We start from the raw sequence: 27,540 nt of genomic DNA, 5'->3' as shown, positions 1-27,540 counted from the left end.
ATTTGATCTTCTAAAGTTTAACTGGTGTCTTTTCAAATGTTTTGTCTTTAGTTTGATTCTTCTTAAATGTTTAGTTTTGCTCTTTTCTCACCTTTTATTCTTTTCTAATGTCTGATTTGATTTCCAAATGTTTTATCGGCTTGTTTGAATGTTTTTTTTCTTTCCCGATATTTAATTTTTCGATTAAATCTTGAAGGTTTTTCTTTTTAAATGCTTCATTGTAGTTTCTGTTTAATTCCTATTTGAAGTTTTGTCTTTAAGATGTGATTTTCGAATTCAACATTTAATTTTTTCATTAAATGTTTTGTCTTTTTAAAGGTTTAATGATCTAATTAAATGTTTTGTATTTTTTTAAATGTTTAATATTCTTCGTTTAATTGTATTTTTTGAATGTTTAATTATCGAAAATATTTTATCTGTAATTTTGAATATTTGTATTTGAAAAATTCTGTTTAATTTCATAGTTACATGTATTGTATCTTGTTGAATTATCTGATTCAATATTTTGTCTGTTTAATAGAATTTAATTGTATTTAATGTTTAACCTTCAATATTTAATCGAAAAATTAAATATTGGGAAAGAAAAAAAATTCAATTTTGTTTAATTTCATAATTACATGTATTGTATCTTGTTTAATTATCTAATTCAATATTTTGTCTGTTTGATATAGTTAAACATTAAATACAATTAAATTCTATTAAACAGACAAAACATTGAATTAGATAATTAAACAAGATACAATACATGTAATTATGAAATTAAAAAAAATTTTCAAATACAAATATTCAAAATTACAGATACAATATTTTCGATAATTAAACATTGAAAAAATACTTTTTAATAATAAACCTTTTTAAAAGTTTGTATTAAATTTTTTTCCCTTTGATTTAATTGCTTTTTTTTAACGTAGCTTATTTCTTTAATCTTCTTTTTCTGTCAAGATTTTAACCCCAACCTTAAAAATGAAATAAACCCATAAATCACAATGAAAATACTTCTGTTGTCACAATCATGAGTTAGTCAACTATTCAGTTTATCAATTCAACTTTATTTGTTTAGCGCCTTTTACACAGATGAGAAAACTAAACAAGCAATGAGAAAAAAACTATGCTAAAACTATGATTAAAACTCAAAAACATTTAAAAAAAAAAGATTTAACATGGTAATAAAATCTGTTGTGTCCAGGGGATGGAGGGAGTTTATTGAAGTCTTCTTGGGCTCACATGGGAAATCATTTAAAATATAAACTTGATATTCAGTCTAAGGAAACTGCAGAGCGACAGAAGAACCAACAATATCTCCTGTTTTCTCCTTTAATGAGTCGACTCTTCTTGTGCTTTCAGACCAAAGAACTACAGACTCTTTACAACCTGCTCAAACTCTTGGTACAGGACCTCACCACACGGGTCAAGAAGGTTTCTGTCTCATTTCTACTCTGAAGCTCACCTTCTCCTGCTCAAACTGCTGACAAATGTTTCTGCTGCTCTAAAGTCTGGTCTCCAGAACTTCCTAAAAACTCTCAAAGTCTCTTCTGCTGCAGGTTGCTATGTAGAACTGTTCCAGAAAACCTCACTAAACCACATGGAGGAGCCTCAAGATAGTTGTCCAAATGAAACTGTACAAAAACCAAACTAGCACAACACAAATGCTAAAGTCTCCTGCAGCCTACCAGAGAACCTCTGAGAACAGAGAATCAGGACAGGAACTCTTACCTTCTGGACAACCAACGCTGGTTCACAAACAAGAATTCAGAATGTGTCTGACCAAAAACCTCTGAAGACTCACTACAGCCAAGATAAAGACACAGCTGCACCAAATCTATTAATCACTGCACACATTAGCACCATGTGCTAACTGTGGCTAAAGAACCTCATTTACCAAGACAACTATCCAGTACAAAGCCCTAAAACACACCAAGAAACACATTAAAGATGATTTTACTGCTGGAAGCTGCAAGCCAACGCCTAAAGAAGAAACTAAAGCAACGGAGCCAAACCCAGTTCAGTGGTGAAGCAAAGCAGAGGAAATGTTTGTCTGCAGCTAAATAAAGCAGGAAGACACTGAGCTGCTCAGGTGTTCCTGATAACACCAAGCAGCCACCTGGACAGCCAATAGGAACACAGCTTCCTGGAAGTCCAGAGGGCTGGCTTAGTGAAGGAAATTTAACTTAAAGTTGAAGCAGAAAGTTAACAAAGAAAGTTGAAAACCACTTTCTGATACCTGAAATCTCTGAGTCTTCACACAAAGAACACCTGAACAAGTCAAACTGGTTCCATAGTAGAACCATCATTGTAAAAACGTCATAGTATGGTGTGTTGCTCAAAAAACATTAGGACCCGGCTGTCAGGGGACAAACATGTAAGAAACATGAGAACAGAGTTCTCTCTTCGACCGGGGTGGAGCCCGTTCGGAGTTGGAGCCGGCGCCCGACTTGGCGCCGGTTTTTTGTGTTTCCACCACCGGAGCTGCGGCTCCGGGCTCCAAAAACTGGGGCCGTTTCGGGCACCAACTCGTTGCTGGGCCAGAGGTGGCCAGAGTTGAGAGCCGAGCACGTCACGGGCAGAGGGCGGGGTGACATCTAAAAACATCTAAAAAGATAAACATAGATATGATCATCAACTTATTGCGCGTGTTTAACCGCTAAGTAATCAATGCAAGCGTAGTCGAAGCTAAGTAGCTAAGCTAACGCTAGCACGTTTACTGTTAAGTATCCAAACGTCTTTGATAAATACCTTTCTTCTCAAACGTGATCGCCGGGCATTGGAACGGCGACGCCGATGGGTAAGCCCTAACAGAAAGTTTTGCTGTTCAGCGATGGCGAGACACACTAGCAAAGCCATGAACACCACTCCAATGAAGTCCTCCATTGTTGTTGTGTGGGTTTCCGTACGGCGTGAACGCTGTTGAACGGCTACGTACGCAGTGACGTACACACGTTTTGTGGTGGCGCAATGACGCAGCTCCAACTTTGCTCCTTCTGAATGGAAACCCGTTCTGGGGCTGCACGAGATTTGAACCAAAAAAGCACTGGCTCTCAACTTTGAACCAACCTAGCACCTGGTGCTCTTTGGTCGAAAGCCCCTAAGAGAGAACCCAACCAGTAGGTCACAGTTTATCATCCCCCAGTCATCTCCTGAAGTCCATATGGTGAGAGACATCAGTATCTGGTTGTTCATTTACCAGAGGATGCTTATAATCATGCTGATGTGGTCTGTACTCTACAGTATTTTAGTGGCTCAATAAATGCCTAAGTTGTTTTTTTTTTAAATGCTTTTTAGTTTTTAATAAACATTTAATAGCCTATATGTAATCAATAAATGGCCTTTGCCTATCTTAAGAAAAATTCACTCAGAACTCTGATATGTTAACAGTATTAAATAAATCAATAAATACATGCATACACACAAAAATAAGTTAATACATTAACTGTGTTAAGATAAGATTTAGATTTTAAAAAAAGTTGTTTATGTTTTTGCAGAATCCAGTATTGCTCACTGGTTGGTCATTACATTTTGTTAGTTTGATTTCACTGTTTAAAATGATGCCACCTCTTTTCAGACAGAATCTGTGATAATAAAACAATACAAAATTTTTAGTTCCGTGTTAATAAAGCACTTAAAGCTTTAAGTATGGCTAAATGCTTTTTTCAAAATTAAATATATCACTCCTTAGGTGGTAGTGGCCCCAAGTTCAGTAAAGTTGGAAAGATATTCACAGATTCAGACTTCCAGCATCAATAACTCATTAGATATAGGTTGTCAAAACATAAACGGTGCCTCTTTCCCATTGTTGCAAGGCAGACAATGTGCTACAAGCCCAGTTTTATCAAAAGTAGCTGTCTTTCAAGCTACAGGAATAACATTGGTGTTTATGGAGTGAACAGGGTCCGTCTGCAATTTGCAAAATCACTGCAACAGTAAAGAGAGACAAATATTCAATAACTTCACTCTTATACATTGTAGTGTCACTAAAATCACTGCAGCCTTCAACTGGCTCCTGTTGACAAAGTGTTTTAACAGAAATGTAAATGCTGTAATTTGATTCTTTTAATGAACCATGTAACTTGAATGGATGTGATGCTGGTGTGACCACAGTGCACACGTCTGATGTTGCTCACAGTGGTCCAAGGGACGCTCAGGGAGTTTGTGTGTTTGCTCAGACTCATGAAAAATTAGAGGGAACATTTCCTGTGATGTCATTCGGCGGTTTTCCTGCACATTTCTTGCTGAAGAAACCCTTAAACACCCAGACCGTGGTTTGTCTTCCAAACCGTTGGTTCGTCTGTATTTCTGCAGAGTGTATCCAACTGCTGAAGGACTGCATCTGCACTTCCTGGCTATCTGATGGCAGCTGTACCCTTCCTGGCTGAGAATCTATATCTTGAGGCATGTTTCCTGTGTTAGGCTCCTTATTTAGCCGTTTTTGTCTCTGAAGAACTTTCAAATCTGCTGGCTTTATAAAAACACAAAGCAAAAATTGTGTCTTTTAATAAAAAGCTTGACCTTCATTAGTGGATCACTGGTACCAAAATGACCCAATACTTAAAATTTCTCATGTATTTTTATGGAACCAACCAATTTTAAGTTTTTAATGGCTTTTGTTAGGATTTGTTTAGTATTTTGGTTGTGACAGTACTAAAAGAAATTGCACTTGAAGACCTCAGAGTGACTCGTAATGCAATATTTCACAAATGCATGGGGTAAAGCTCCCATAAAAAATAAATTAAAATGATTTGTGTTTTATATTTGATACTTCTTTTTTAATCACAGTTACTCAAGCAGAAAAAAATATTAGACAAGCACTTACTGTCTACATTTACTAAGCTCAGCTTCTTTAGCATCCTTAGCTGCTCTGCTTCTCCTTCTCCTGGCAACCAACCACAGATCGCCATGGCTACCCTCGTGTCACGTGACTAGCAACATAAACAATTTTCCGGGGAGCTAATGCTGCGCCGAGAAGTAAGCTAACTGCTCCATTTTTACAGCGACTGTTTTCCCATTTGTTTTAGCATGTTTGCTGGTATGTAGGGGCGATGGCAATAATTATTCGTCGTGCGTCGGTCTTACCGGTAGTTTCAGAGAGTGGAGCATCATGTCGAGGAGGGAAAAATCCGTCTACATTTCAAAAACGGAGAGCTGTCCCGGTCCGCTGAGCTGAAAAATGGGAGCAAGCGCGTCAGTGTCGCTCTGTGTAAGTTTAGCAGCTGATAGCAAATAGCATCTTACTCCTGCTCATTGCACTTTATGGAAAGCAGTTTTACCAGCTAATGTTAGGCGTGAGGGTAAGAAAACCTCTCTCGGTTTTATTTTAAAGAGACTGCACGCAAAAGGGACAGGTAACTGTTGTTAAAAACATGGAAATATGCAGTTTTTGGGGTGCATAACTTAGTTGACATTAGCTGTTTCAGCTTAAGTTGTCAAATGTGTATAGACACCTGAGAGAATATGTCGTTTTATCCTGACAAAATATCTGACTTTATTGCAGCTGCAAGTGTTTTCACATGATCACAGGGTCCGTGAAAGTGAAAAATCCTCCAGTAATGAAGTGCACATTTTTTTGGCTATATGTGTCCACAGCACATTCATGAATTTTAAAATGGAGGAGGGTTCAACTTCTTTTCTAAACCACCTGTTGTCATTTATGAATATGACTGTGAACTAGTTGTATTTCAGCTGCATCATGCCGTTTCCATGCAGAGCGACCCATCTTCAGTGAGAATCCTGAGGCCCGTCACTAAGGTCAGCCCAGAGCCCATCACTCCCACCCTGGATTCACAGCCTGAACTGGCACCCAGATGTGTGTTTGGCGTTGCCTTGGAAACACTAAGAGAGGATGGACAGATGGTCTGTGGGATACCCCTCGTGTTGAGAGACATGGTGGAGTTCCTGAATAAGAATGGTATTTGCTGTTGTTTTCTCTTTAAAATTAATTTCCATTCAACAAGTCTGTCTTTCTGACTTCCTTATTTTCTATTTTCTTTCTCCTGTTCTTTCAATGCAACAGAATACTCTAACATCCCCTGCATGTTTACTGACTGAATGTGTTTCTTTATCACAGGAATGCACCATAGAGGTCTGTTTCGTCTGTGTGGGTCAGTGGTTCGGACCAGGCAGCTAAGACAGCGCTGGGACAGTGGAGAGAGGGTGGACCTGGAGCACGATGGAGATGTCCCCACTGTTGCTTCGCTCCTCAAACTCTTCCTTCGGGAGCTGCCCGTCCCCGTAGTTCCCGAACCTCAGCGCAAACAGCTGGTTCAGAGCCTAACAGGTAGTCTGGCATTTTTGGGATCAATTTTTCTATACTTTTTCTGCGTCACTGTACCACTGGTCCCTGATGAGAGCTGCTGTATAAGTGTTAAACCCCAGAGGCAGGACAGTGGTAGTGCAAAGGAACTGTGAGTCAAGGCCTGCTGTCTGACTGAAGTATTTAGTAATAAGTGACCTGATTAACTATAAAAACGGCTAGGATCATTTTTAGCCAGTCTCGCACTCCTCCATGTGTGTGAGACAGTTGAGGGAAGTGAGAATGTCCTACAAGCTATAAGTGAGTCATGAGGTAGTTTTTATTGTTAAAACTGCAGATTTTTTGGACAGTTTTTGCTTGTGTGGCTAAACGGCCTACACACTCCGTAGGGGTGATCATTGTGATGTCAAACACATACCATACTGTGCAAATATTAAAAATTTAGATTCTTACCCATTACATGGTACCATCAGAGAGGCATCTGATTGATCTCAGCCAGTTGCCCAGTGTGACAACAACTGCAAACATACAGCCAGAGTCGTAAAGAATCCTTATCAGTTACCAGACGAAGAACAAGAAGTCCTGCACCAGATGGTATGACCCCCCCACAGTCACACTGGGATTACATAAAGACACGAAGCAGCTGAGGCAGCTCTAAATCCAAAGAAGAAATGTGGCAAGTTTTCCAATATGCTTGAAATAACCTAAGTACCTTTAAAAACTGTGTGCAGGTGGACATAGGATAATTTGTGCTGGCTGAATGGCAACGCCTGATCACATGTTGATTTAATTAATTTTTAAAAATATTTTACTTTACTGTCTTAACTGCTAAAAATGCCCTTTAAACAGAACTGTATATTTATTAGTAATGCTAGGAGATTCTTGCACTGCTCTTCATAAGTCGGATTTGCAGCCACAAAGACACAAAACAAAACAAAACAAAACATGCCATATTGTCATCCACTTTGTGTACCAAGGTCTTATAGACTTAGGCAATTAACGTATTAAAGTAAGCTATGGATTATGTTCCAAGTGAATGAGGCCAATATGGGAGCTTGTGCCATCGTATACAGTTTTGTTGGCAGTATCTATAATTATTTACATGTTTCCATTTCTTCATGTCTGCCTCAAAGGGGAACAAATCTGTGCTTAGACAACAAGGAAGCAGAAGTGGAAACAAAACTGAGTGTACAGTGGCTTAAACATAGATATAGATTAATGTCAGTTGGTTGCTGCGCACAAAGTGTTCTTTACATTAAAAATAGAAACAGCTTTTTCAGGTGTAGCTTAATCTGATGATTATGCTCTGAGTAACCAATTAAATATTTACTCCGTAACATACCAGAGCTACTGCCAGTGTCCATCTCATAGTACAGGTGTCTAAAGTGGAAATACATTATTCATCCTGACATCCTTTACAATTTTACTTTTTATGTGCATAATAATTATATACAGCTTAATGGTAGGGTGGTAATCTTTTATTGGATGGCTCATATTGGCAAATTTTGTTTGTGTATAAACTACAATAATATAATATCATATATTGTATACCCATTGATATCATAGACTAGTGATTGAGGAGTATGTTAATAAATTCTGTTTTTGTGTTTCCTTATTTTAGGATCTGCAGATAGGACAGAGGTGAACCAGAGTCTGAGAGAAAACCTTTGCTGCCTCCCAGATGACAACCTCATTATTTTGTCTTACCTCATCCACTTTCTGTCCAGAGTGGCCGCTCACAGCCAGTCAAACCACATGCCTGTGGAAAATCTGGCAACCATCTTTGGACCTTGTATATTCCAGTAAGTTGCTGTTGTTAATTCCACATTCAAATCCTATCCAGAGCTGTAGTGAGACACAAGGCTCCTCAGTTTAAATCAGCACAGTCTGGATACATCCTCAAATGAACCTTGAGCAGACAGTTGATCAAGTGATTTGTCTCTTTCTAATTTTAAGTCAAATTATTCTTCTATATATGCATTTTAAAATGCTGTTTTCACACTTAGTTCTGAAGAGAGAGAAGTGGTTATGGTTTCTCTGGAATCTCTATTTGTCAGATCCGGATGTAGAACAAAAAACACATTGTTTGTGAGGATGTTAACCCACTAAGTGTCTGGTCTAGATCATAGTCCTCAGTGTGTGTCTGTTGTGTGGAGTCGGGTTAGCCCCTTCCAGGAAATGGGTGTGGATTGTGGCTAATAATGCAAAGCATGGCACACAAAAAGGCAGACAGATACAACAGAGGTCATCAGGATTTTGCTGGTTGCTTCTCCCTTCCTGTTTACAGATCTCAGCCATCACTATAAACAAACCCATTCTCTGGGGAAGCATGCGTGGAGTTCAACTTTGAGTTTCTGTCACTGTATGAAGGAATTATTATATGCAGTCAACACCCTTTAAACCGTTCCACCAGCCCTTGATCTCCTAGTCTCGCCTGTGTCACCCCTGTTTTCTCTGACAGTTAACGGCATCTCAGTGGAATGTGGCGTTAGTCATGGCATAAAATTATGCATTTGAGGGGAAAATGTCAGATGATTATAGTCAGAGAATTAGGAGCTGGTTGGAGGGTGTGGTAACATAAGTTTGGAAAAAATGGGGGTGGGTTTCAGTTGTGGTAGCTTCAGAGAGCTGGAAAATATCCTGTGCTTTTTGCTTGTTGTGCCACAGGAATTAGAACAGCAACAGGGGATTTTAAGAATGGTGTAATGGTTTGAATGAAAGAGTTTTAGAATGAAAGAGAGGCACATAGTGCAAAACAAAAAAAATCTGCTCAGAATCATAGCTTTTAAGCTACATTTAAACATAAATATATATTTATACTTGCTTGATCCAGGAATTCAATAATATTACTGTCATTTATAGGTTAAAAACTTGGTATGACAGACATTGTAACACATGTTCTTGCCATGCAGCAAGTGTGACAGCTTCTTTGCCAGTGTCTGCTCCCCGTAACTCATCCATATTTGTCACCCAGCCCTCTTTATAAACAGCCTGTTCCCCTCATATGTGTGTTATGTAATCCATGTGACAAACTACTACTGTCCTGCCATTCCATCTGACCTGTCTGTCATATACACAAACACAAATCTATTAATACTCAAGTTTTTCTCATTCCCTTTGCTGTTTAATGGTATGTTAACCTTTGCTTTCCATGTATAGACCAGATGAGACCTAAATAAAGACAGAATGGATGATACCAACCACAGCACGGCATATTGAAACCAAATCACAGCTTCCACGTGCACACGTGAAGGCCTTCTATTTCGGTCTGAGGTGGTGATTACCTCCCTACATATGTCTGAAATTTATCGTGGAGTGCTAATGCCAGAGTGAGGCCTTATAGAAGCCACACAGAAGCCCTTTTTGCTACAGGGTTTATTTATTTTTGTCAGGGATTTTTATTTTCCTAGGTGTTCATTTCCGTTTACTGCTGTATATGCCTCCTTCCACTAGATGGCAACCTTTTCTCTTGTGTTTCTAACAACTCTTTAAAAGGGACCATTTTGAGTGCACAGTACATCATATGTATGACATTGTGTTGTCGTTTCCTTCTCCTTTCATCATGCAGTGTTGCTGCAGGACCCAGGATGCTGGAGGAGCAGAGTGTGTGTAACGCCCTGTTGCTGCAACTTCTCAGACATCACAAGGTTCTCTTTCAAGCAGCAGCCGAAGACGCAGTGGTTTCCTCCATTGCCTCCAGCTCACCACCTCCTCCTACCCTCTCAGCTCTTTCACACTTTGAGGTGAATCCCTTTAATCGAAATAATTACATTATTGTTTAATTTACATTTTTAAATGAGTGTTTCCCTGTGCCCTAATGAGTGCCATCCATGATCTCAGTGACACAGCCACAGACATTTTTGTTCTGGAGATTCTTTTTCATGATGGAAACTTGTAAAAAAAAAAAACATTTTAAAAATCTTTCTGCCTGTTTGTCACAACTTTTAGGTGTGGTTACAGCAAGTTTTAGAGTATAAAACCATTACATTTCCTACATTTTTGGTGAACGTCAATGGATTGTTTGCCAGGGACTGAGTCACCCAGATGTAGAGAAAATACCAGGATGACCCTGGTCGTCTATTATTCTGTCTGTATTTAAACTAAAGGAAGGATTGTTGCAGGAGGCTGTTAAATCCTGTATATTTGCGTTTAAGGCAGATAAGAAAGCAGTTGGTAGAAACCTAGTAAATTTAGATGCTACAGTTTTTTTTTTGTTATGTCCCTCTAGTAATGTGAGTGTGTTCACTATTTTTTTGTGTTTGGCAGGTCCAACCCAGCAGCTGTCACTCGGAGCTGAGCAGTGTGGGAAGGTTGGAGGGAAAGGCTGCCTCATTCTCAACGACCAGAGCTTTTAACCAAACCATCTGGATGCACTCTCATCTCAACAGGTACTGTCGTCACCTTAGCATTAATATGTTTGTAACGACACAAAAAAGATAAACAGATAGGCAGGACGCATCACATTTAACCATTTATTTCAGATTTATGCACATTTGTGTTTGACTCTGCTCAAGTAGTTTCTGTTGAACAATCTGAGCAAGCATGACACAGAGAATCCCTGAGATCACAACCCCCCGGCAGAGCCTGACATTAACGATGTTTGAGTGAACACATTATGAGCAAAGAAAGCTATTTTTTGCTAATGCAGGAGGAGGCTGAGGAGATGGGGGAGATAAAATGCAGATCTACAGTAGGTCAACCTGTGAGCAATGCGATAAGCATGGAATAAGAGAATAAGTGGGCGCTGCCTCAGGTGCAGTAATTGGGTTGGACAGAGTTAAGTCGTAAACAGTTAGACTCATCGGTACTTGTGACTATAACTGACTCTGTCTCTGACTGAACTGCTGCAAAGATCCGTTACTAATTATAATTGTGTCCTGCAGACGTTAAAGCATGCTTTTTCCTGCCGTAGCCACATTAAACTGTCACTAACCCTCACTTCAGATATCTTGTCCCTGAGGGAATAATTACAACCTGACCTTTTGGCCTGTAGCATTTCGCTCTACATGCAGCATCGTTTAGCCATTTGTCTGGCTGATGGTTGTATCGTTGGTGAAATGATGTCTGAGACGTGTTTCACAGGGAATTAAGGTCAATCTCTGGGGGTCTTTTTTTACGGTGTCTCACGGAAGTTACAAAGGGGTCAAACTGTATCGCTTAGTTTTATCAGTGTCAATCAGCCCTTCTTCTTTTCTGAAGACTAGAGCTTTTCATCAGTGGCTCACATTTCATTATAAAATAGAATGAAATGATGCTACTGCTCTTCTTCATCCGAATCAGACAAATGTGTGTATGATAGTACACACATTTCCCTCAAAGAATTTTAGTTAATAATTAAATGTTCAGACAGACTTAATGGTATGATAGAAAATGGAAAATTTCCTCGTAATACAATATTCTATTAGACTATAGTTTAATTATTCATTCATTCAGTAGCCTACTGGTTTCTCTTTACTAATGTTACCGTGGTCAGAAGGGGAAGTTTACAACATTTGCTGGAAAATAATAGTTCCATTTAGTTACTTTAAAAGCAAGTAGCAACACACTGGTGTGTAAACTGCAACATCTCGGTACTGAAACTCTGCCACCCAGTTTCTGTCGTCAACCAGAAAACCAGCTGTTGCTTGTACAGCTAAGTGGCCTTTCAGTCTAATGGCCAGTAAAAATAGTTGCTAGAAGCAGCAGAGAAGTGGAATAATGGCAAATCAGTCTTCCAGACAGAATCTATATGTGCTGACGGTTGTCTGCTTGCGGGTAACTTTTCCACCTCAGAACTTGCAGGCGACTCTGTTATTTTCTATTTTTATATTGTGAATGTAGGTTGCTGTTAGGTCGTAGTACAGACGAAAAAAATGCATTCATCCATTTTTTTGTATTTGTTCTTCCATATTCCGCAAGCAGCATGGCATTCACATATGATGTCTGTGTAGTTTCTCATTCATCCAGGTCATGGTTATCCAAAGTTGTTTAAATCAATCCAACTGGACTTTAAGAAGGTTCCTTGAAGACGTTTCACCTCTCATCCACATCACATACATTTGCTAATTAATGTTGTGACTGTCGTTTATGTATAATTACAGTTTACCTCTGTTTGTGTGTTGAGCTAATAAAAAAACTATTTGCCTATTAACTATTCTTGTTGTTATTTTAGGCATTTGTGGTTGTAGTTTTGTTTACTTTGTTATGATGAAAGGGTGTCCTCAGTCAGGGTAAAAAAGAGGATTTTTGAAAACAAGTATGAGGGACTGCTAATAGAATCCTTGTGGACTGAAGCCAAAATGAGATTAAAGTCACAGAAATATTCGAAGGCAGCAGCTTGGCTGGCCAGACTGTAGTTAAATGACCCACTTGTGTCACTTATAAAGGAGTCATCAGTGGATGTAGCTGAAAAGGAATAGGTGGCATGAAATGTGCTTTTTGTGCGTTGCCTAACTGACACAGAAACGAGCAGGTGGTGCTCCAGATATTGAAAAGCAGCAAACTAGTAGACTCAGTCCTCTATTTCTTTTCACAGCTGATGTCAATGTACAAAAGTCAATCTAGCTGCCTACCTTCCAAATGACTATTTTTGTTTGTCAGTTTATCCTCACCCTGCTTGATAACACCAGACACCAGTGCAAAATCTTCATTTAACCCAGAGCAAAACCTCTTTAGAATGTGGACTTCATATCCAGGGATTTGGCAAACTCTGCAGATGCATCATCTCATGTTCATTTCATACAACAGGGACACATGGGGACAGTCCACCTCCATATATGGGATTCTAAGCTGTAAAATCTGTCACGCCTGCTGAGGAAGCATAACAAGCTTCAAATGGAAACTATACCAAGAAGGTTTTATGTGTTCTCAGTGCGTTTGTTTGTTTTTTAGTCCTCACAAAGCAAACAAACATCAGTAGTTTTTCATCAACAGCTTCCCACTCTCATCTGTGCTGCAAGCATAAAATGCTGCGTCATTCCAACTGTCTGTCTTTCTAGAGCCAATGAATTGTAGGGAATCGAAAGTACATAGATATTTCTATTTCTTTACTAGTCCTATTTCCTCAACTACACGAAGGGGTCCAGATTAAATAACTGCAGTAAATGTTAGGGAGTTAGAATGTGATTTGTTTATTTATTTATTACCCTCCTGTTAGGAGCAACAGCACAGAATTCAGACCAAGTACCCACATTTGTTATGGTTTCTTTAGTAAAAACCTGTGACTTAGGTTTGTTTGAAACAAATAGGAAAGGGAAGTTTTTGGTTATGTGTGTCTACACGTCATCGTGGGATCTGTCACTGGGCTGCTGTGCTTTTATTTTACATGTCTGGCATTTGAATTCTGTTCTGTCTGGCCATGTGTCGACCTCTATGCTTGCGACTGATGTCATGGTCTGTATTGATTGTAGTCTAGTTATTCCTATAAAGGGAATGATTTCAAAACAAGTCTCTGTTTTCTGTCTCTTACTGTTTACTTAAGATAATATTTCTAAGAAAAAAATAGCGTGCATTCAGTCAGCTGTTTTGCTTCAATTATATTTTTTAGTAGATCACCCTTTCATGTCAGTCAGTTCATGTATTCGTAAAATTATCTATTTCTAGGTCAAGTCTTGATATGTGGGTCAAGAAACATGTTCTGTAATGCGGTTTATTATCCAATATACATAAAATGTTCTCTTTTAGGTCACTCTTCCAGTTTTGTACTCTCAGTTGTCGTTCTGATTACGCATATCAGTCAGGGCTTAAACTAAAAGTGTTCAGGTGTGATTATATGTGTGTGTGCTTTCTTGTCTTGGTCTCTCTGGCCTACTTCTGTCTTTATTGCAGTGCTCCAACTGCCACTGTTGACCTTAAAAATGACTAAGTGCCTCTGACTGTGATTTCATATTTGTGTCAGTCTGTCTGTGCGCTTGTACAGACGTGTGTTGGCACGGGTAATTGAAGTGGGTGGGTCAGTTCTCTGCCTGCGGCTGTCACTGCTGACCACTGTTCCATCTAAGCTGCGCGTGTGCGCAATTGCGCACTGCTGACACGGTCTCCGCGCACAGAAAATCTGCGCTGCGCACAAAAAAAATCCAACCTAAATTGTAAATAAAATAAACACGTAACAATTCATTCTGTGCTATTTTTCAATGTGAGTCAGTGAGTGACCGGTGACTGGCTGCTGCAGCCAATGATGCGATTCACATACGTATTTACCATAGACTGTATATAATGGTATTTATGCAGCTAATCAACGTCAGGCGTCCTTATGTGCAGCCACCGTTGTTCTCATAAGCAGCGATTCCACAAGCACCTACTCGGCGCGGTGCGGCTCGGCTCGTCTTTGTTTGCGAGCGTTTCCATACGGATTAGTGCATGGTATCAGGCACGATTTTCCGTACCTTCTCGGCTTGAGGTTCCAAGCGAGATGAAGTGAACTGAGATGTGACGTCTACATAGTGCAGGCCACTGATTGGACAGGAGTGCAGGCCACTGATAGGACAGGAAGTGACGACACACGAGAGCGACTCCAGCACGAAAACAAAACCGGCATTTAAAAAAAAAAAACTAAACAGCGACGGTGTGCATTGCTCTTCATGGAACTCTCTGTTCTTCATAATTTTAATATGACAGCCAGACCTGTACCGTGGGTGAATGAAGAGGTCGAGACTTTTCTGTCTTTGGTGGTGGACCAAAGAATACAGAGAGAGCTGGACGGAGAAAGTTTATCAGGAGGTCTCAGAGCGGATGGCCGCCCACACATACAGTAGACTGTATATAAAGAGGACAGAAGCAGTGTAGGGAGAAGCTGAAAAAGCTCAAAAATGACTATCGGTCCACCAAAGACCACAGCTGCCGGCGTGGGTCAACCAGGAGGTGTTGGAAGAGGTTTAATGGAAGCTATTTACTGGCACCGCACCGACGAGCAACAGGAGGGCGACTCAGCTGCTGCATTATTGGAGACGTTCAAGAATGGTGAGTGTTTTGTGACTTCAAGAAACTTTTACATCATTTATCCCATTGGTGGCAAGCTCCCTTTAAGCAAACAAGTATATTTAGAAAGTAACGTTGTTGTCTCCTGTAGCAGACAATAAGCTAGCTAGTTAGCCATCAGCGCTAGCTCCGTGCTCCGCTTGTATTTCGTGCTGCTGTTTCTAACGTTTAACTCTCAGAAGCTAATACATCAGTCAGCATGACGAACTAAGCTAGTGGTCTTAAAGGTTTATTTTTTTCACAAGTTACAATGTCGTATTTTTCGTGTACTTAGGGTGAATGTTTATTTCTGTTCAAGAATCCCTTCCGACGTGCGAAGCCTGCTCCACCTCCGTCATGGAGCCTCCAGCTCCCCTGCCTCCTCTCCAGCACCAGCTTCAGCACCAACTCGGACACCGACCCTGTCAACATCAACCTCCAGCACGTAACAGCAACGTCTTATCACTGGTAAGACACGGTAAACAGAGACCATGGTTGATTTTCGCATTATTATTATTATTACTACAGGTGTAAATGCCTGCAAGCATGATCAGAACAGCGAGACCAACGACCAAGAATTCAGGTAGGTGTAAATGCAAACTGTGCAGCATGCCAGCTCAGGAATGCCTGATGAAAGCTACATGTAGCAGATTACCATCTACCATCTTCCTCCAAACCCATTTTATGATTGGGATTACAGGCAGTTCTTTAGGACTGCTCTCAAATAATTGAAATGTTACGAAACAAGATTATACTTGTCAAATTAAATAGCTCTGGACTCCAGTATATTGGCGAATTCAGTTCTTTGTACTTAATTTATTAGCATGATTTCTTTTTAATATGTTGTGTACAGACTTAATTACTTCTCTGTCTACTTTTCTTACTCCATGTAGGTTTCCCAGAGACTATGGGTTGAGGAGGAAGTGGAAGTTTGTCTGCATAGACCTGGTGTCATTCCATCAGTGTTAAACTTCCCGGCTCATCTTGGAAGAGTACGTGCCAGAAAGACCACGACCAAGAAGCCTTGAGATCTTAGACAGCGTCTCCCTCAGGTGGGTGTCAACGGTGTTCACAGTCAGGTCTGTGGTAATCCCGTCAAAAAACAAAACAGAAAAAATCTAGATTATAAATCAACATGTAACCAAAGCACTCTGTGTGTAACGCCATAGTATAGGATGTAGTTCAGAAAATGTCAAAGTATAGTATGCTTTACTCAAGAATAACATAGTATGGCCTGTAGTTCATAGTACAGCATGTTGGCAAGAAAAAAAACAAAACAAAACATAGATTATTATGTGGTTCAAAAAGTGCAAAATGATAGGATGTTGCCTAAAATTGTCATGTATGATATGTGGTTCAAAAAATGTCATAGTGCAGTATATTGTCAAAATAGTATGTAATTCAAGAAAACATCAGAGTATAATATGTCATCTAAAAAATGCCATAGAATAATAATTTTATTGCATAAGTAAAAGTATAGTAACTTTTAAAACTGTTCGAATTCTTATGTTAAAAAAACAAAAAAAAAAGTCACAGTAATATGTCAATTAAAAAAGCCTATAGTATAGCGTGTTGCCCAACAAACATCATAGTATAGCATGTCGCTCTAAAAACGTCACAGTATAGCCTTTATTCCACAGCTGTCAGTAGGTGAGGAGCAACACAAAAACAGTCCAAACGCTGGTTTCCAGAGGGTTAGACGATAATTTATTTGAAAGAGTAAGTTTACAACAACACAACATGTGAGGGGGTTAAAAACAAATGGGTGTTAGTAAAATAAAAATAAATAAACAGAACTAAAAGTGAACTTCATGTTGACATTGATGGACATTCCAACCAGGAACAAAGTAAAAGATAATCAATACGAAAAAAAACTCTTCCTGTTCACCTCTTAAAACCCAAAAACACACTGCAGTAGCACCCTAAACTAAAACTGCCAATGGGTTCCCTGTTTTCCTTTCTGAACAATTCAAAGGTCCCTCTCTATCTCCCACACATCCACCAACCACTGGAACACATCTCCAAAGTTCTGCCGGGCCAGCTCAGCTTCCCCTCAGAAGAAGTTCCACCAGATGAAGGAGCCTTTTGAGAGGCAGCTGGCATCGTGATTGGACTGTACTTTGGTCTGTTCCAATCCAGCTTCAGCTCCAGAGACGGCAGGCAGGACGAGTCAACGGAGGCCTGGTGGACGAAGGCATGCAGCTGAGTACAATCCAGAAAACAACAGAGGAGGAGTGCAGCAGCCCAGAGCCAGAACAAACAGAGTAGCATCGTATGTCTCTTAGAAAACATCATAGTATAGCCTCTGGTATGAAAAAACGACATCATATACATTGTATATTGTACATATAACAAGTCAAAGGAAAGAGACATACATTGTAGAATTGTAGTAATTGTGGACTGACTGATTTACTGATTATCAGTATTTTATTTTTTACTGATTTACGGTAATAAATACATTTAAAAATGGTGCTACTTTGGCTCTGAACCTTTATCTACCTGTGGTCGCTCTGTCTTCTGGAGTGATTTGATCAGTTATACGTCACAAATAAAACTCCTTTAACTTAACATCTGTAAACAAAACAAAAACGTATCAACAACGTTTTCTGTTAAAGTTTGTGTTCTTGTAAGTTTAACTCAAGATTTTAAATACTTTCATTTACTGCAAATGAATATCCAAATGAATATACTCCAAATGTCTCACTAATAATCATTATCAGCCTTAAAAACCCACAAAACACCCCTTTATACTCGGCCACACTTAGTACAGTCCGGTTCCCCCTTGTATAAATCTGTTTGGAATCTTCCACTTCCTGTTTGTCAAAGTGGCCTTCTACCTGGACAGGTTTTGTTGGAGCTCATGCAACAAACATTTTGGGTAACTGCACTTTAATATGGATGGATGACACTGAATTAGAGTGTTTTAATGAGACTGAGTTAAGATGTGTAGCTCTGTCATTAAATAGGAAATTATTTCTCAGAATTCACAGAGAAAAGTCTGAAATGTTTGCTAGGTTAGCGTCCCACATGTTCTTTGGCTCAGCGAAAGCTAACTCTCTCCAACTTCTGGATCTCTTGAGTTGCTTGTTAAAATATCTTGCTAGATTTGCTGAGGCTCAGAAAGTCTGAGATGTTTGTTAGAAAATAAGCTCATTCTCACATCTTACCTGAACTGTCTTCTTTTGTTTGAACTTTCCCTAAACTTAGGAGTTAATGAAAGAGCATCACATCCAGACTCAGTCTCATTTATGTAGAGATTAAACCTCAGTGTCATTCATTGAGGTTAAAGTGCAGTTTTTCAAATGTTTGTTGCACATGCTCCCGACCAAACCAGTCCAGGTGGAAGATGATGTGAAGAGAAAGCTCCAGAGGATGAATATCACACATTTATGTTGGAAATAAATGTCCTTCAATTTGACATTGTCATGCAAATGATGTTCAAATCTTTGAGTACTTTGCTGATGTTTGTTTCTAAGTGTTTTTTGACACTCGGCTCCAAAGATTAAAACCTTTTACGGCTCACAAGCTGCAACAATTCACACATTATCAACTATCTTTCTGACTAAACTAAGATAAAAAGTGAAAAACTGCATGATTCCTGCATCATGAATGTAAATCTTTTTGGTTTTTATGACAGTAAACTGAATATATTTGGGTTTGACATTTTATAAACCAAAACAAGAAATGAATTACTGGAGAAAACAGCAGATTAATAGACAAAGAAAATGTGTTTTCCAACATATATGGCTGAATTACCCCAACATTACAAGATACATACAATTTTAATTCAATTTTATTTATATAACGCCAATTACAGGTCAAATTGTCTCAAGACACTTTATTTTTATATTTTTTTGTCATATTTAAAATATAATAACGTAAGAAATTTAAACCTCGACTAATCCAATTTATTATTTGGTTTTTAAGAGACTAATCGACAACTAAAATAACTTTCTCCACTAAAACTAATAAACATGAGGTCAAATAGAAGGAACAGTTTTAAATACTGCAGTCCCACGATGACAAGAATAAAGTTTCTCAACAAAAACTAAATCTGCTGATGGATTCCATTAAAGTCCTAATAAATGATAATAAAGTGTGATACTAAAGGTTTGTGGTGCTAAAAATGTCAAAGTAAAGATATCAAGTGGAACATCTGGATGGAGGTTGATAAAAGTTGACCTTCCTTCATTTCTCTGGAGCGACTCCATGGATTTTATGGATGGTGGTTAAAGACCTGCTCTTCTAGTGGTCTTCCTTCTAGTCGCTGTAAAAAGTCAGTCCATCCTGGCCGACTTCAACACCTCTTCATGACAACTTGTTCTGCCTCCGACCTGGTGGAAACTCCAGAAACTCGGGAAAACCCGTCGAGACTCGAAGAACTCGTGGAGACTTGAAGAACTCGTCGGGCGGGGGAAGGTGTGGTGGGCGGTGGGGGGAGGTGGGGGAGTAGAGGGGGGAGGCCGCCACCCACCTCCCCACCTACTCTCCGCCCTGACTCCACCCAGACTCCGCCTTTGCTCCACCCATGTGGTCACTTGAGGAACTACGATGCCAAAGGGACGACGAAATTATTTCTTTGTATCTGATCTGTAGCTCAGTGAGTTAAGGATTTACCTATGGAGCTGCAGGTCGCTGGTTCAAGACCAGACACTTCTTAAATTTTCTCAAAATCCTGACAAAGACAAAGAAAGAAAACTGCCGCTGGCGGGTCTTGAACCTGCGACCTTCCAGTTGGTAGTCACTCTTCTTTTCCCCTGAGCTACTCGCTCAGATACTAATTCTTCTTTTTTTTGCGCATTTATCATCTATTTTTTGTCGTTTTCGAGTTTTTTTTTAACTCGAGTCTCGACTCGACCGTTTTTCTCAGGAGGTTGGACTTCAGCCTTTGTGCTGGAGGGTGGAACCCTCAGTTCCAAGACTTTCCAAGCCTCCAGACCTCCCGAGTCCTCAGGACCTGAGCTTTCACACAGTCTGAGGGCTGAAATTTTCTAAGTCCCACATTAGTTCTCTGTTAGATTTAACTTTCAGGCAGTCCAAGGACTGATATCTTCTAAGTTCCTGAGTAGTTCTCTGTTAGTTTGAACCTTCAGACAGTCTGAGGGCTGAAATTTTCTAAGTCCTACAGTAGTTCTCTGTTAGTTTGAACCTTCACACAGTCTGAGGACTGAAAATCTAAAAGTTCTTGAGTAGTTCTCTGTTGGTTTGAACCTTTCCACAGTCTGAGGACTGAAATTTTAAAAGTTTCTCAGTACTTCTCTGTTAGTTTGAACTTTCTGGTTAACAGAAACCTTAAAACTTGTGACCATGAGTCTTGATTTCACATTTAGACCATCTGAGTTCTTCTCAGATCTTCACCTGTGGGTTTTTTAGAAATCCTGAACAAACTTTGATTCTCTTCACTGAACAGTAAAGTTTGTGGAGATCAGAAGGTAACATTAGTTTGATCAATGCCTTCAACTACTAGTAGACTTTATCTGGAAAGCAGTTTTCTGAAATGAGTTCTTCGTAAATCTATCCACAATCAAACCAAGAACATAGAAAGAGGAAATGTTTGAAGAAACAACTTGATGTTTTCATTTCAGACTAGAAAACACTTTGAGACCTTTATCTGTTTTTGCTCTTTTTGATTGTTTTATTGTCTCTTCTGTTTAATTTGATCTTCAAAAGTCTAACTGGTGTCTTTTCAAATGTTTTGTCTTTAGTTTGATTCTTCTTAAATGTTTAGTTTTGCTCTTTTCTCACCCATGTATTGTATCTTGTTTAATTATCTAATTCAATATTTTGTGTGTTTAATAGAATTTCATTGTATTTAATGTTTAACTATATTACACAGACAAAATATTGAATTAGATAATTAAACAAGATACAATACATGGAACTATGAAATGAAACTGAATTTTTCAAATACAAATATTCAAAATGACAGATAAAATATTTTCGATAATTAAACATTCAAAAAATGCAATTAAACAAGAAGAATATTAAACATTTAAAAAAAATACAAAACATTTAATTAGATCATTAAACCTTTAAAAAGACAAAACATTTAATGAAAAAATTAAATGTTTAATTAGAATATTACATCTTAATGACAATAAAACTTCAAATATGAATTAAACAGAAAATACAATGAAGCATTTAAAAAGAAAATTAAACATTAAAAGGTGGTAAAACATTTAAAAAGAAAAACCTTCAAGATTTAATCAAAAAATTAAATATTAGGAAAGAAAAAAAATCTATTTTGTTTAATTCCATAATTACATGTATTGTATCTTCTTTAATTATCTAATTCAATATTTTGTCTGTTTAATAGAATTTAATTGTATTTAATGTTTAACTATATTAAATAGACAAAATATTGAATTAGAAAATTAAACAAGATACAATACATATATATATATAATATTCAAAATTACATATAAAATATTTTCGATAATTAAACATTCAAAAATACTTTTTAATAACAAACCTTTTTAAAAGTTTTATTGTATTACATTTTTTTCCCTTTGATTTAATTTTTTGTTATGTAGTTTATTTCTTTAATCTTCTTTTTCTGTCAAGATTTTAACCCCAACCTTAAAAACGAAATAAACCCTTAAATCACAATGAAAATACTTCTCCTTTCACAATCATGAGTTAGTCAATTATTCAGTTTATCAATTCAACTTTATTTGTTTAGCACCTTTTACACAGATGACAAAACTAAACAAGCAAAGAGAAAAAACTATGCTAAAACTATGATTAAAACTCAAAAACATTAAAAAAAAAAAAAACATTTAACATGGTAATAAAATATGTTGTGTTCAGGGGATGGAGGGAGTTTATTGAAGTCTTCTTGGGCTCACATGGTAAATCATTTAAAATATAAACTTGATATTCAGTCTAAGGAAACTGCAGAGCGACAGAAGAAGCAACAATATCTCCTGTTTTCTCCTTTAATGAGTCGACTATTCTTGTACTTTCAGACCAAAGAACTACAGACTCTTCACAACCTGCTCAAACTCTTGGTACAGGACCTCACCACACGGGTCAAGAAGGTTTCCATCTCATTTCTACTCTGAAGCTCACCTTCTCCTGCTCAAACTGCTGACAAATGTTTCTGCTGCTCTAAAGTCTGGTCTCCAGAACTTCCTAAAAACTCTCAAAGTCTCTTCTGCTGCAGGTTGCTTTGTAGAACTGTTCCAGAAAACCTCACTAAACCACATGGAGGGGCCTCAAGATAGTTGTCCAAATGAAACTGTACAAAAACCAAACTAGCACAACCCAAATGCTAAAGTCTCCTGCAGCCTACCAGAGAACCTCTGAGAACAGAGAATCAGGACAGGAACTCTTACCTTCTGGACAACCAACGCTGGTTCACAAACAAGAATTCAGAATGTGTCTGACCAAAAACCTCTGAAGACTCACTACAGCCAAGATAAAGACACAACTCAGCTGCACCAAATCCACTAATCACTGCACACATTACCACCATGTGCTAACTGTGGCTAAAGAACCACATTTACCAAGACAACTATCCAGTACAAAGCCCTAAAACACACCAAGAAACACATTAAAGCCTATTTTACTGCTGGAAGCTGCAAGCCAACGCCTAAAGAACAAACTAAAGCAATGGAGCCAAACCAGGTTCTGTGGTGAAGAGAAGCAGAGGAAATGTTTGTCTGCAGCTAAATAAAGCAGGAAGACACTGAGCTGCTCAGGTGTTCCTGATAACACCAAGCAGCCACCTGGACAGCCAATAGGAACACAGCTTCCTGGAAGTCCAGAGGGCTGGGTTAGTGAAGGAAATTTAATTTAAAGTTGAAGCAGAAAGTTAACAAAGAAAGTTGAAAACCACCTTCTGATACCTGAAATCTCTGAGTTTTCACACAAAGAACACCTGAACAAGTCAAACTGGTTCCATAGTAGAACCATCATTGTAAAAACGTCATAGTATGGTGTATTGCTCAAAAAACATTAGGACCCGGCTGTCAGGGGACAAACATGTAAGAAACATGAGAACAGAGAGAACCCAACCAGTAGGTCACAGTTTATCATCCCCCAGTCATCTCCTGAAGTCCATATGGTGAGAGACATCAGTATCTGGTTGTTAATTTACCAGAGGATGCTTATAATCATGCTGATGTGGTCTGTACTCTGCAGTATTTTAGTGACTCAATAAATGCCTAAGTTGTTTTTTTTTAATGCTTTTTAGTTTTTAATAAACATTTAATAGCCTACATGTAATCAATAAATGGCCTTTGCCTATCTTAAGAAAAATTCACTCAGAACTCTGATATGTTAACAGTATTAAATAAATCAATAAATACATGCATACACACAAAAATAAGTTAATACATTAACTGTGTTAAGATAAGATTTAGATTTTTTTTTTTAAAAGTTGTTTATGTTTTTGCAGAATCCAGTATTGCTCACTGGTTGGTCATTACATTTTATTAGTTTGATTTCACTGTTTAAAATGATGCCACCTCTTTTCAGACAGAACCTGTGATAATAAAACAATACAAAATTTTTAGTTCCGTGTTAATAAAGCACTTAAAGCTTTAAGTATGGCTAAATGCTTTTTTCAAAATTAAATATATCACTCCTTAAGTGGTAGTGGCCCCAAGTTCAGTAAAGTTGGAAAGATATTCACAGATTCAGACTTCCAGCATCAATAACTCATTAGATATAGGTTGTCAAAACATAAACGGTGCCTCTTTCCCATTGTTGCAAGGCAGACAATGTGCTACAAGCCCAGTTTTATCAAAAGTAGCTGTCTTTCAAGCTACAGGAATAACACTGGTGTCTATGGAGTGAACAGGGTCCGTCTGCAATTTGCAAAACCACTGCAACAGTAAAGAGAGACAAATATTCAATAACTTCACTCTTATACATTGTAGTGTCACTAAAATCACTGCAGCCTTCAACTGGCTCCTGTTGACAAAGTGTTTTAACAGAAATGTAAATGCTGTAATTTGATTCTTTTAATGAACCATGTAACTTGAATGGATGTGATGCTGGTGTGACCACAGTGCACACGTCTGATGTTGCTCACAGTGGTCCAAGGGACGCTCAGGGAGTTTGTGTGTTTGCTCAGGCTCATGAAAAATTAGAGGGAACATTACTCCTGACCATTAAGTACTAATCAGCCATGCTCCCTTTCTTTTTTGTCTTTCTCTGTCCTTTCAAAGCAACAAGCTGGTCACTGTCACTTGTAATCTGCACACTAGAGTGCTAGAAGTTTAGGAAATTTGGCAACGGATGTTTTCGTGTCTCGTCTGCTTCAACGTCATTGACAGCAATCATGGATCTGCAGTGCTCCACATGTGAGTGAGCTGTTGCAAGTTAGTCTTATACTAGGAGAGATGTATGTTCTTTGCTGCAGGGGTCAAAAACATTAAGCTGTTATTAGCATGCTAGTATCTACCAATTAATAAATCTGTAGTGTGAGAAGCACTGATTAAATTTAATGGTTTGATGAACATCAATTACAGTTTTGTCCCTTTGTTCATTGTGAGTCTGTTCCTGTCACTTTTGAATAGCCTCAGTTAAGATGACAAATGTCAAAGAAGGGAAAATTGAAGCTGAGACATAATTCATCTGACAAATCAGTTATGCTTGTTATTGCTGGCAGCAGCTCATTATAGTTTCATGAGACGTGTCATAGCGTAGCTTCAGATCAAACACCGCTGATTCATTCACCTGCATGTTTGTTGTCCTGCAGTAGTCAGCAGTTTTCTCTGGGATAAATTGTTGGACAGTATCAGACTTGGCTCATGTTTTCCTTGTGATATTAAGATTAATGCACTTGTGGATTTTCCATGTATTGGATTCCTGCTAACATAACCGGATCTATCAGTGTTTATATAGTGCTACTTTCAGAATATTTCTTTCATACTCTACTGATTTGGTTACATTTTTAAACCTTTTTACCATCTTCAAATCTATATTTCAGCACTTTCCTGTCATAAAAAGGTTCCCCTTTATCTTTAATATCCTCTGTTCTTTTTCTCTATTTAACTCATTTTCTTTATATTGATGTTGTGGTCTTCACTTTTGTTTTTGCCATTTTCACATTTTTAATACCTGTTGTCAAAAGACCTTCTTTATAAACTGCAAATTGTGATGTGTTGAATTGAAAATTGTCTTAATGGTTAATAAATCTTTGACTAATGCTTTGGAGGTAAGAAATAAACCATGAATAGATAGCTTTGGATTCCGATTTTGCAGGGCTCTCGACTAACTTTTTGCTGGTAGCACATCACTTACTGAACATCTTTTCTCGAGAGACACTGCAATTTACAGACGTTCCCTAAATGCCACACGTTGTAGGCTGTGGTAGCTGCTGCTAGATGGATACGGGCTTAGACAGGTGTGTGACCAAAAATTATTTTGAAAAGACTGAAACTAGGGCATTGTAACGTCATATTTATCCCAGATGAAAACAAGTGATTTTTGTTTCTACATGTGGCCTATTCTATGAGCAGTGCATGTAGGCGTGCTCCACATTTCACGAGAAGACCATGTTTTTAAGCCTAAATGCCACAGTACTCCAAAGTTCTAAAAGTACTACTTTCCACCACTGCGGTTAATGCAATAGCTGTCTGTGCCAGTTAGAGTGACACCAATACAGCCTAATGATCATCAACCCCTCGCACCAATTGAAATTTTAACTCGCACACTCTCAAAAACAGGTTGCAAATGCGTCCATTTTGCTTGCAGTCTGGAGCCCTGGCTATTTTGTCAAAATTCATAGTATTTCTCTCCATTGACATTGTCTATTTAGCCATCGTTTTGTTCTTCTACAGTGGCTGGTTCAACCACCACCTTTCTGGATAAAATTCCAACTGAGCTTTCAAACCAAGATTCATTTATTAAAAAATAGTCTGTTCACTTTGATAAATGATTGTAAAAACTAGTAATAACAGCAATGACATTTGTAGCTGCAAAATAGCAGTTCTGACTCATGCCTTCCTGTGATCTTATAAAGGATGTCTCATTCTAAAGCAGCTTTCCTTCCTCCTCACCTCCTCCTGTTGGTGCACTTCCCAGTTTATTTCATTCTCTGTCTTTGTGTCTCTTCACAGACCTGACACACTGCTGCAGGGTTGTGAAACCAGCTCTGATGTCAGCACTGACATTCAGAAGCTGATTGCAGACCAGGAGGCTCTGGAGGAGAGCAGTGAAAGTGTGGAGGCAGGCGGTGTGCTTTCCTGCCCCACTGACCCAGGAACAGACCAAGATCCACAGAGCAGCCCATTTCAAAGCATTCAGGGGGAGACACCAGCTATGGAGTGTACCACAGAAGGGTGAATATCTTTCCTGTTTGTCTTCCATTTGTTTCCTCACACTGATGATATTTTTAAACTACTTTACAACACCGTTGTATCTGATCACCTGATTTTTAGAGGATAAGAAGGATTTACTCATTTAGCACCTGCATTTCTTGCACGTACAATCAATTTTCATTAATGCATTTTCAAATCGTACACAGTTTATTTATTTTTCTTTTTGTCAGCAGGACCTTTTCACAGATCCCACAGGTCACCTCCTTGTCAAAGGAGAAAGAGGAGGAAGAAGTAAGCAAAGTAGAGGATAGAAAGGAAGTGTACACGTCCATTAAAGACAACTGCTCTACGATGTGCATTGCTAATGTTTGAGCTCTCATATTCTTTATTTTTTAATTTATTTTTCACATTTGTTTCTCTCTTAACCTTGTGTCTCTTTTTCTTGCACACAATATGCTGCTGCATACATGTACACTATCTGTAGCTGTAAAAAATTCATTCAGCAACAACTGTTTATGCAGTGCTTTATGTTTATTCTAATGCACAGACAGCTGAGGGGTGTACTATGAAGCAAGTTCAACATAGCCAAACTTTCTTTGTGTCAGCTGGCTTGACAAAACCTAAATCCCCAAACAGAGATAATGGCTATGACGATGGTGGTTATTAACGGTCTTTGTTAACCTAGGTTTTGTTCGGCAGGCTCTGTCCACACAGATAAAAGGGGGCGTTTGATGCGTCATTTAACCTCTCTTCCACACTAAATGGACTGATTGCGTGTTGCCTACTTCAGTTAAGTGGAACAGGTTGTTGTAATGGAGAGCAATTAAGAATGTAAATATTTATTGCGCTACACAGTGTTACTGCCAAATATGCGAGAGGAATTGTGTAAAAGTGTAAGCTAATATATTTATTTTACCACTCTGTGCAGCTGCTTTTTTCTGACATGACAGCTGCCCATTAGAGCTCTTGAAAAATAATCTTTATACTGGTAAACATGACAGTCAAGAAGTGCATTTAGATCCGACACTGTCCCCAAATGAGGGATACGTGGAAGTTTGTTGCCAAATTAAACTCGATTAGTTTTATTGA

At 38.4% G+C, this 27,540-nt stretch overlaps 1 protein-coding gene and 2 long non-coding RNA genes across 4 annotated transcripts in view; 2 read left to right on the top strand and 1 right to left on the bottom strand.

Annotated features, from left to right (window-relative positions):
- Window positions 1-1,028: 1,028 nt before the first annotated feature.
- On the bottom strand, window positions 1,029-4,941 carry LOC129350829 (uncharacterized). The gene is made up of 2 exons (XR_008604382.1): window positions 2,734-4,941; window positions 1,029-2,589 (listed from the first exon to the last, which is right to left on the bottom strand). It is a non-coding gene; the product is annotated as an uncharacterized LOC129350829 (long non-coding RNA).
- Window positions 4,942-5,048: 107 nt separating this feature from the next.
- The window catches only part of LOC111586876 (protein FAM13A-like), a 32,379-nt gene continuing 9,887 nt past the window's right edge, over window positions 5,049-27,540 (top strand). The window contains exons 1-8 of one of the 2 annotated variants that reach the window (XM_055018593.1): window positions 5,049-5,191; window positions 5,698-5,899; window positions 6,059-6,268; window positions 7,866-8,046; window positions 9,813-9,987; window positions 10,511-10,632; window positions 26,251-26,472; window positions 26,685-26,742. In XM_055018593.1, the coding sequence (XP_054874568.1) occupies window positions 5,162-5,191; window positions 5,698-5,899; window positions 6,059-6,268; window positions 7,866-8,046; window positions 9,813-9,987; window positions 10,511-10,632; window positions 26,251-26,472; window positions 26,685-26,742 (1,200 nt within the window). In that variant the 5' untranslated portion in view covers window positions 5,049-5,161. Of the gene's footprint in view, window positions 5,192-5,697; window positions 5,900-6,058; window positions 6,269-7,865; window positions 8,047-9,812; window positions 9,988-10,510; window positions 10,633-26,250; window positions 26,473-26,681; window positions 26,743-27,540 lie in introns of both variants that reach the window. The other variant, XM_055018591.1, reaches the window with a different exon arrangement.
- LOC129350830 (uncharacterized) lies at window positions 15,713-17,649 on the top strand. The gene is made up of 2 exons (XR_008604383.1): window positions 15,713-16,230; window positions 17,154-17,649. It is a non-coding gene; the product is annotated as an uncharacterized LOC129350830 (long non-coding RNA).

Source organism: Amphiprion ocellaris, chromosome 16 (genome assembly GCF_022539595.1).
Source record: "Amphiprion ocellaris isolate individual 3 ecotype Okinawa chromosome 16, ASM2253959v1, whole genome shotgun sequence".
Lineage (NCBI taxonomy): Eukaryota > Metazoa > Chordata > Actinopteri > Pomacentridae > Amphiprion > Amphiprion ocellaris.
This window is presented reverse-complemented; position numbering and strand designations above follow the sequence as displayed.